We start from the raw sequence: 10197 nt of genomic DNA on the forward strand, positions 1-10197 counted from the left end.
AAAAAAAATATATATAGTGATAAAATAATCATGAGTATATGTATTCCTGTCATTATGAGTTTTCGCCCAGAGATCGGGTGCTGACAACATTTACAATGACCCTTATGCAGTAAGTTCTTGAATTTCACCTTCAAAATGTGGAGAAAGGAACCCAGTACACAAAAAAATATTGTCTACATATTCATGCGGTGCACATACACATAACTGACATGACTGTTTTTTTTTTTTTGTCAATGTCTTTCTGTCTCCAAAGTGTTCTCTGTCAATTGACTGTCTGTTGTCTGACTACCGGAGACAAATTCCTTGTGTGTTTTTGGACATACTTGGCAAATAAAGATGATTCTGATTCTTTAAAGAAAACACGAAGGGCCAGGCGAAACACATTTAATTTGATTTTAATGGGATTCAAATTAAACTGTCAAGCATTTCCAAAAAGCATTATTAAACAAAACATGGCCATAAAGAAATTAATGAGTCATCATTTGTATTTAAAAATACAATATTTCACAAATTGTGCCAGGGTATGTAAACTTCTGAGCACAACTGTACCTATATGCAGTCATACGTACCCCCTGTCATATTGGAATGAAAGTGTAGGCTACACCTTTTCCATAACCTCTAGGTGGCCGTGGCATATTGGAATGAAAGTATACAGCTTTTTCATAACCTCTAGATCAGTGATTCCCAACCAGTGTGTCCGGGCACATTAGTGTGCCGTGAGCGCTCTTCAGGTGTGCCGCGGGAAATTATCAAATTTGACTTCATTGTTCAAAGACAGGCGGCACGGTGGACGACTGGTTAGAGCGTCAGCCTCACAGTTCTGAGGACCCGGGTTCAATCCCCGGCCCCGCCTGTGTGGAGTTTGCATGTTCTCCCCGTGCCTGCGTGGCTTTTCTCCGGGCACTCCGCTTTCCTCCCACATCCCAAAAACATGCATTAATTGGAGACTCTAAATTGCCCGTAGGCGTGACTGTGAGTGCGCATGGTTGTTTGTTTCTATGTGCCCTGCGATTGGCTGGCAACCAGTTCAGGGTGTACCCCACCTCCTGCCCGATGACAGCTGGGATAGGCTCCAGCACGCCCGCGACCCGCGTGAGGAGAAGCGGCTCAGAAAATGGATGGATGGATGGATGTTCAAAGACATTATTTATTTCCAAGAAATAATGTATATTTATTCATCTATTTATGCCAGTGAGGCATAGTGAAAGACAGAACAAATAAATGCCCTTCTATTAGATGGCAGGAAGTACATACAGTGATTAATGTAGCCACTTTTTGTGACATTTTTGTTTGTGGGTGTGCCGTGAAATTTTCCAATTGTCAAATATTTGGCTTGGCTCCATAAAGGTTGGAAATCACTGCTCTAGATGGGGGCATACATTTATCAAATGTGAAAGTTTTTTTTTTTTTCATTTCCCCCTATACCTATGTATAATGCGCACGGTTGACTTTTGACAAATACATTTTTAAAAAATGTGGATTGTACACGATAAATTATGGTAATTTGACCAAATGTGTTACTTTAGAAGCATGTGTGAAATCGGTTGCTCTTTTCATGAATCAGTTCTGAAGAAATGGCTCTCACTTTCAAAATGGTTGGTAACCCCTGGTATACTGCATAAAGGGCTATGGTAGTGTACATTAGCTGTGGTGTGGATGGAGAGGCGGAAAGGAAGCAATCAGTCCAGTGTTTTTTATTGTCTGGCAAAGAAAGGAACAACACTTCCAAAAACATAAACGCTTGAAACAGAGTAGCTGTCCCGCCATGCTACGGTCATCCCAAACGAGCGCACACAGAGCACAATTTCATTGGCTGTCGTTGTCATTAGCAAGTGATGGATTGGCTGCTGCACACATTTTCCTCTTTCGGATGCTCTGCTTGGCTTCACGGTCATGTGCGAGGACAGGTGAACTTATCACTTATTTAGTCAGATTTTACACACAATGTAAAAACACTATTTGTAGCGCGTCACCATAGAAGTTGAAGCACAATTCATGCACTCATTGTTTCTTTTGTTTGCACTGACTTTCAGGATGGCGTCCTAACAGATACAATAATGTATCTTTTGCCAGTGTGATTGAATAATGATGTGGTGCATATTTAATACATACAGTATAACACAAGCATAAATAGATGGCTTTCTAATCTAAATTCACAAGTCCTTGATTTAAAACACGCTTCACAATATCAGCGCGAGCACGGCGGCGGCGAGCGTGGCGGTGAGTGAGAGCATCTGGACGTTAGCGCCGTTTGTTTGCGTAGCCGTGACCAATGCCGTGTTGGCCGCTCTCACTGCGACATTTGCGCTCGAGGCCGTCGCAGACGCCAGAGATTGGATCGTGTTCGTCCCGATGTTGCGGGGTTGGCCCAACATGGTTGTCATGACAGCTAGCTCTGCCACCTGTCTGTTAAAGTCAGTGGCCACCTGCGTTGTGGACGCCACACTCAGGATCGCCAGCTGATCCGCAAGCTCCCCAAAGTCTTCCTGGGAAGAATTTGACAAGTCTTGCAGACCTGTGACCAACTCTATCCAGTCCATGTTGACTTCTGTGGCCACTTCGGAGGCATCCGTCAAGGTTTGCGTTGTTGCTGCATCAGAGGCGACACTTTGTGCAGCTACAGTTAGCCTGGACGCTATTCCAGCTGCCTCCATCGCCAGGCTTGCCATCTGCACGTCCACGGCCGATCCAGATTGCGATGCTGTCACGGCTGCGTCAGCTGCGTTAGTGGCTTCGCGGGATGCTGAAAGTCCGGCATTCACTGTTACATTTATGGCACTGCTATTATCATTATTACTCAGCGCTGTAGCGGCGTTCGCCGCTCCCTCTGCGGCGGTTAACGCGGTTCTGGCTGCCGCTCCTGCGCCGGCGGCGGCGGCCGCAGCCGAGGTCGTTGCAGTTGCTGCTGCGGCTGAGGCTGTCAAACTGGCCACTAATGATCTTTGTGCCAAGCTAAACGCGGTTCCTTCCGGGAGGTTTCGTATCATTTCCATCGCCGCTTCTGTTGTTGCTGTTGCAGATCTCGCTAACGCTTGTGCGCCTTCGGAATCGTCCGCAGTTCCTGCTATGATTCCTGCAGCTTCTGCCAGCAAGGCGACCTGTTCTGCTTCCTGAAAGGCTTCCAACATGTCAGGTGTTAGCATGGATGACAGTTGACTACTAAATAGTTCTGAAGCATTCCTTGATGTTGTCACAAATTGTGCCGCAATGGTAGAAAATTCCTCCGGTCCCGCCATCGCCGCTTGTCTGGCCGCATCCGCCGCGTCGAGCGCGACCTGTGCCGCTTCGACCTCAATTCTTCCTAGTGACGATGCGTCTCGTGCCGCGATAGCCACCGCTTCTGCCGCGTCTGCTGCTCTTGCTGCGGCATCTCGAGCCACCTGTGGCTCAGCTCCTCCATTTGCAGCTAATAAAGCCGCCTCATTTGCTGCGACTGCGCTCTCCAAGGCGGCATCGATGAGGTCGCGATCGGCTCCCGCAGCTTGCGCCGCCGAAGCTGCGAGGGACGTCGCTGCGGCCGCGAGGGAGGCTGCTCTCGAAGCTTGGACAGCTGCCGATGGTGCTCCCGCCGCTTCGGCTGCCATCGCTGCAGCTGCACTTGCGCTTTGTGCTGCATTTTGTACTTGTGCAATAGCTAATTGCCCAGCGAGCTCAGCCTCCACATCTCCTCCAGTTGGTGCCACGGCTCGGTCTGCCGTGTCAAGTGCATCTTGAGCCTGAGCTGCTGTTTGTTCTGCCAATGCAGCTGAGCTTTCGGCCGCCTGTATGGCTTGTATTAGGCTGGCCTCTACTTCTGGCGGTAAGTCTTCTGAAAGTAAAACCTGGAGTTCTTGAGCTGCCATCTCAGCCTCTTGGCTTGCATTTCTTGCAGCTTGTATGACATCTGTTGCATTTTCTGGAGTAACTCCATTTGCTGCTAAGGCCGACGTTGTTGCGGCTGATCTCGCTATGGTGGCTGCATTTTTTGCTGCTGCGCAGAGTTGTTGTGCAAATGAGGCCATGTCCCCGTCTGCTCGTGCCGCGGCCTCTGCCGCTGTTTGTGCAGCAATTTCAGAGGCGTCTGCTGCATTCTCCGCTGCTGCTGCTGCTTCTGTTGCATTTATTGTGCCTTGTAAAAAAGAGGACACAGCAGCGGCTGCCTCTTCTGCAGCAGACGAAGCATCTTCTGCAGCTGCTTCCGCTTGGGGGAATCCTCCTGAAACTGCAGCCGCTGCTGCCGTAGCCGAGCTTGCCAACGATGCTGCGGCTGATGCAGCAGTTGCGGATGCTGCCACAGCTGTCTCTCCTGATCTTCGGATTGCCACTTCAGCAGTTGTTTCAGTCACTGAGACTTCATCCATGGTGCCTGTGGGGTCTGTGCCGTCAGTGGTGGCCTCGCTGTCGGTGCCATCAGTGGTGGCGTCTGTGCCGTCAGTGGTGGCCTCGCTGTCGGTGCCGTCAGTGGTGGCGTCTGTGCCGTCAGTGGTGGCCTCGCTGTCGGTGCCGTCAGTGGTGGCGTCTGTGCCGTCAGTGGTGGCGTCTGTGCCGTCAGTGGTGGCCTCGCTGTCGGTGCCGTCAGTGGTGGCGTCTGTGCCGTCAGTGGTGGCCTCGCTGTCGGTGGCGTCGGTGGCCGCGCTGTCGGTAGCCGCGCTGTCGGTGGCCGCGCTGTCGGTGGCCGCGCTGTCGGTGGCCGCGGTGTCGGTGGCCGCGCTGTCGGTGGCCGCGGTGTCGGTGGCCGCGCTGTCGGTGGCCGCGGTGTCGGTGGCCGCGGTGTCGGTGGCCGCGCTGTCGGTGGCCGCGCTGTCGGTGGCCGCGGTGTCGGTGGCCGCGCTGTCGGTGGCCGCGGTGTCGGTGGCCGCGCTGTCGGTGGCCGCGGTGTCGGTGGCCGCGGTGTCGGTGGCCGCGCTGTCGGTGGCCGCGCTGTCGGTGGCGTCGGTGGCCGCGCTGTCGGTGGCGTCGGTGGCCGCGCTGTCGGTGGCCGCGCTGTCGGTGGCCGCGGTGTCGGTGGCCGAGCTGTCGGTGGCCGCGCTGTCGGTGGCCGCGCTGTCGGTGGCGTCGGTGGCCGCGCTGTCGGTGGCGTCGGTGGCCGCGCTGTCGGTAGCCGCGCTGTCGGTGGCCGCGGTGTCGGTGGCGTCGGTGGCCGCGCTGTCGGTAGCCGCGCTGTCGGTGGCCGCGCTGTCGGTGGCCGCGGTGTCGGTGGCCGCGGTGTCCGCGCTGTCGGTGGCCGCGGTGTCGGTGGCCGCGCTGTCGGTGGCCGCGGTGTCGGTGGCCGCGGTGTCGGTGGCCGCGGTGTCCGCGCTGTCGGTGGCCGCGCTGTCGGTGGCCGCGGTGTCGGTGGCCGCGGTGTCGGTGGCCGCGCTGTCGGTGGCCGCGGTGTCGGTGGCCGCGGTGTCGGTGGCCGCGGTGTCCGCGCTGTCGGTGGCCGCGCTGTCGGTGGCCGCGGTGTCCGCGCTGTCGGTGGCCGCGGTGTCGGTGGCCGCGGTGTCGGTGGCCGCGGTGTCGGTGGCCGCGCTGTCGGTGGCCGCGGTGTCGGTGGCCGCGGTGTCGGTGGCCGCGGTGTCGGTGGCCGCGGTGTCGGTGGCCGCGCTGTCGGTGGCCGCGCTGTCGGTGGCCGCGGTGTCGGTGGCCGCGGTGTCGGTGGCCGCGCTGTCGGTGGCCGCGCTGTCGGTGGCCGCGGTGTCGGTGGCCGCGGTGTCGGTGGCCGCGGTGTCCGCGCTGTCGGTGGCCGCGCTGTCGGTGGCCGCGGTGTCCGCGCTGTCGGTGGCCGCGGTGTCGGTGGCCGCGGTGTCGGTGGCCGCGGTGTCGGTGGCCGCGCTGTCGGTGGCCGCGGTGTCGGTGGCCGCGGTGTCGGTGGCCGCGGTGTCGGTGGCCGCGGTGTCGGTGGCCGCGCTGTCGGTGGCCGCGCTGTCGGTGGCCGCGGTGTCGGTGGCCGCGGTGTCGGTGGCCGCGCTGTCGGTGGCCGCGCTGTCGGTGGCCGCGGTGTCGGTGGCCGCGGTGTCGGTGGCCGCGGTGTCCGCGCTGTCGGTGGCCGCGCTGTCGGTGGCCGCGGTGTCGGTGGCCGCGGTGTCGGTGGCCGCGGTGTCCGCGCTGTCGGTGGCCGCGCTGTCGGTGGCCGCGGTGTCGGTGGCCGCGCTGTCGGTGGCCGCGCTGTCGGTGGCCGCGGTGTCGGTGGCCGCGCTGTCGGTGGCCGCGGTGTCGGTGGCCGCGGTGTCCGCGCTGTCGGTGGCCGCGCTGTCGGTGGCCGCGGTGTCGGTGTCCGCGCTGTCGGTGGCCGCGCTGTCGGTGGCCGCGGTGTCGGTGGCCGCGGTGTCGGTGGCCGCGGTGTCGGTGGCCGCGCTGTCGGTGGCCGCGGTGTCGGTGGCCGCGGTGTCGGTGGCCGCGGTGTCCGCGCTGTCGGTGGCCGCGCTGTCGGTGGCCGCGGTGTCGGTGGCCGCGGTGTCGGTGGCCGCGCTGTCGGTGGCCGCGGTGTCGGTGGCCGCGGTGTCCGCGCTGTCGGTGGCCGCGCTGTCGGTGGCCGCGGTGTCGGTGGCCGCGGTGTCGGTGGCCGCGGTGTCCGCGCTGTCGGTGGCCGCGGTGTCGGTGGCCGCGGTGTCCGCGGTGTCGGTGGCCGCGGTGTCGGTGGCCGCGCTGTCGGTGGCCGCGGTGTCGGTGGCCGCGCTGTCGGTGGCCGCGGTGTCGGTGGCCGCGGTGTCCGCGCTGTCGGTGGCCGCGGTGTCGGTGGCCGCGGTGTCGGTGGCCGCGGTGTCGGTGGCCGCGGTGTCCGCGCTGTCGGTGGCCGCGCCTGATGTGCTTTGTCCGTCTTCCGTGGTTAACTGGAGAAGTTTTCTCCCACTGCTGCGATGTTGTTGGCTTCCCTCAGCAGTTGCACCTGTTTCAATGGACAAGTTTGGTCATCTATATTGCATCAAGCTTTCCATTGAGATAATTTGTTCAAATCACTTACCAAGAATTAGAAGTACATAGAGGAAAGTTTTGAAGATCATTTTGATGCTTTTTCCCCTCTGATTTCTCAAACCAAATGTGATTGTGTCCTGTCAAAATGATGGGGAAAAAAACACTTGGTTACTTTATTGCCCAAAATATTCTCTTTTATCGATAGCTTCTTTGACTTTCTGATGCCATAATAGCACGACTTTGTTGGAATTACTGCAGGAATGTTTGCAAGGGGAAGCATGTTCCAACTGTTGGACATGTCCACTTTTCATGCCCTCAATTCACCGATACACATCAGACCATTTTTTTTATTGTTTTGAATTCAAAGAAGTGCTTGGAAAATGACCAAAAATGACAGAATTGAAATGACCGAGAAAGTGGGCTTGGATCTGACACACCCCGAGGAAAGGGTGTGTCCGGTGTGCTCCTTACCCTGGAGCAAGGCCTCGAGATTCATTTTTACTCTAAAGTAAAAAAAAATATTCCATTTATCATTCATTAAGTAATCTTCCGTACCGCTTATCTTCACGGGGTCGCGGGCTTGCCAGAGCCTATCCCAGCTGACTCTATACTAGAGGCGGGGTACACCCTGAACTGGTCGCCGGCCAATCGCAGGGCACATAGAAAAGGGAAGAAGAAGAAGAATCGCCTTTTATTGTCATGAACATGCATGCATGCATGCACACGAAATTTGTTCTCTGCATTGAACCCATCACAGTGACCACATACACATGTTAGTGGAACACACTGGCGCAGGGGGCGGCCGAAGCGCCCGGGGAGCATTTGGGGGTATCGGTGTCTCGCTCGAGGACACCGCAGTCGTGAGTCCGGGGGATGTTGGCAGATCTCCACACGGGCGAGGCCGGATTTAAACCCGGGTCCTCAGAACTGTGAGCCAGGTGTGCTAACCAGTCGGTCACCGTGCCTTTGATTCAAATCAAATTGTATTTCTATCAGACTTTTCACACACTAAAAATGCAACACAATGTGCTTCACAAGGATAAAAACAGACAAAATGGCAGAAAATATAGAAAAACCCGACCCTCCCATCCCGACATATAAATGCCAGCGCTCCCCTACGGACACATTGAATAATAGTGTCGAGACAAGGCAAGGCGCTGAGGATGCAGGTAGGGAAAGACAACATCAGAGACCACCGGACCCTCCACATTGTGCAGAGCGCCAGTCTTCCGGGTCCAGGGCAGACCGAACACAACTCTCAGCGTGTAGGCTCACATGCGGAGAGACTGGAGTTGAACTTAAAAAGACTAAAAGGCGATCGAACCGGAAAAAAACTGAAGGATCATAGATCCAGAAATAAAATCAGGTAAAAGCTCAACCAAACAGTTGAGTCTCGAGACTCAACTGTGATTAAACGCTGTACAAATAAACTCGACTTCTACTTGTTGGTGTCCCTCAAGGGGAAATTCAACTTCCACTCTGCTTGACTTTGTGTTGCACGCCACATTACACACATGCAGGCATGCAAGCAGAGATTCAGAGTGAAAGAGATGCGCAAAGAGCGCTGCACCACTTGAACTACAGTGGTGGCGACAGTAGCCAGCAAGCAGACTGGCATCTCTCCAGTAACTAGTTGCCATTTTGACATTTTTGTCCGTAGCGGGACTTGAACCCATGTTCTTAGACTCCATAGACCAAGTTCTTACAGACTGAGCTACTGCCTTCCCAGGAAGTCGGTAAGACCAAAGAACACCTGGAAGAGGTCAGAAAAGGCAGCGCTCGAGGAAGCTGGAGTATCCTGGAAGGAGCTGAAGGAGCTCGTCCGGGACCAAAGATTCACAATTGACCTCAGCGACCCCAAGAGCAAAAGGGCTGAAATAACAGTGTCAGTCTTCAGTGTCCAAACCCTACAATCCCTTTGGACAAACGTTCCAAAGTGCAGGAAGCAACGTCCACTTTAGACCCAAGTGCAAATCAATTACTTTCATATGATTCTCCAAAGTGCAACACTAATAAGATCCAATTTTGGATCGCTCGATAAAAAGCATGAAGATGGAGAAGGTACTCACCACAGTCAGTCAGTCGAGTCGGTTTTTTGATACCCTTAGTGGAGCTCGACTAAACTCTTTGTGTTGGTGTCGATTCTGCTCCAACGTTCTATAATGTCTTCCAGCGACATGGGTGATCGGTAATAAAGAGCGGAAACCCAACTCTGGTCCCGCCTTCATTAAGGTGAGGCATCAATTATTTCACGACTTCCCTTTTTTCTGCAGACAAGTAATTGTTCGCTTAGTGCGTCAAGAAGTGAATCTTGTCAAACTACAATTTTTTTTAGCAGCCTGCAATTAATCAATTAGATAACTAACGTCATATTGGATGCTTCTGAGTCAGAACAGGTTACTACAAATGGGAAAGCACCATGTGATTGTGTTTGTTGCGCTTGGAATCATCCAATGTTTCATAATGTTTCTAAGGAAAAGTTTGTCACACGGCAATGACCAACAGAATGAGTCCACAATGGGATCCCGAGTTTCCTACACCGTCAGGTACCTGTTCTACTTTGGGGCTGGGAATGTTTGGCATCTTGAGTATCCACCAACCCCACTCCCACCACCACATAATCACCAACATCACGCCCTCTGCCGTCAAAATCATACAAAAAATTCATTCAATAAAAAATGTACCGGCATTACCAGATAACTAGCAACCCTTTATTGCTCAGTGACTGTTTTCTCAATGTCTTTATGTCCCAAAAGTGTCCTCTGTCAATTGTCTGTTGCCGTACTAGAGCGGCTCCAACTCCCTTGTGTGTTTTTTGGACATACTAGGCTAATAAAGATGATTCTGTTTCTGATTCTGACGACTCATGATTGTTGACAGTCATCGTGACCAAAAACCTCAATGCCTTGATTGAACTAGATACTTCTGTTCCACGTTTCTTCCTATCGGAACAACTTCCCGTCTAAGGACCTGACAGACTGGTTCTGTTCAATGTTACATCCAGTCTGAGGAACTGGGACTGGTCAAGGTTACCTTCCGTTTGCGGAACTGACCGGCTGGTTCTGTTTATGGTTTCTTCCTATCTAAAGAACGGACTGATTTAGTTCTGTCAAGGGTACTTCCTGTCTAAGGACCTGACAGACTGGTTCTGTTCAATGTTACATCCAGTCTGAGGAACTGGGACTGGTCAAGGTTACCGTCCGTTTGCGGAACTGACCGGCTGGTTCTGTTTATGGTTTCTTCCTATCTAAAGAACGGACTGATTTAGTTCTGTCAAGGGTACTTCCTGTCTAAGGACCTGACAGACTGGTTCTGTTCAATGTT

At 54.6% G+C, this 10197-nt stretch overlaps 1 protein-coding gene across 1 annotated transcript; it reads right to left on the reverse strand.

Annotated features, from left to right (window-relative positions):
* Positions 1 to 4175: 4175 nt before the first annotated feature.
* Positions 4176 to 5323, reverse strand: LOC133470749 (uncharacterized; the record flags this gene model as incomplete). Its single annotated transcript, XM_061759510.1, has 1 exon — positions 4176 to 5323. A coding segment is annotated over one exon (1002 nt), but the record flags the coding sequence as incomplete, so codon positions are not given.
* Between the last annotated feature and the right edge of the window lie 4874 nt (positions 5324 to 10197).

Source organism: Phyllopteryx taeniolatus, chromosome 21 (genome assembly GCF_024500385.1).
Source record: "Phyllopteryx taeniolatus isolate TA_2022b chromosome 21, UOR_Ptae_1.2, whole genome shotgun sequence".
Classification (NCBI taxonomy): domain Eukaryota; kingdom Metazoa; phylum Chordata; class Actinopteri; order Syngnathiformes; family Syngnathidae; genus Phyllopteryx; species Phyllopteryx taeniolatus.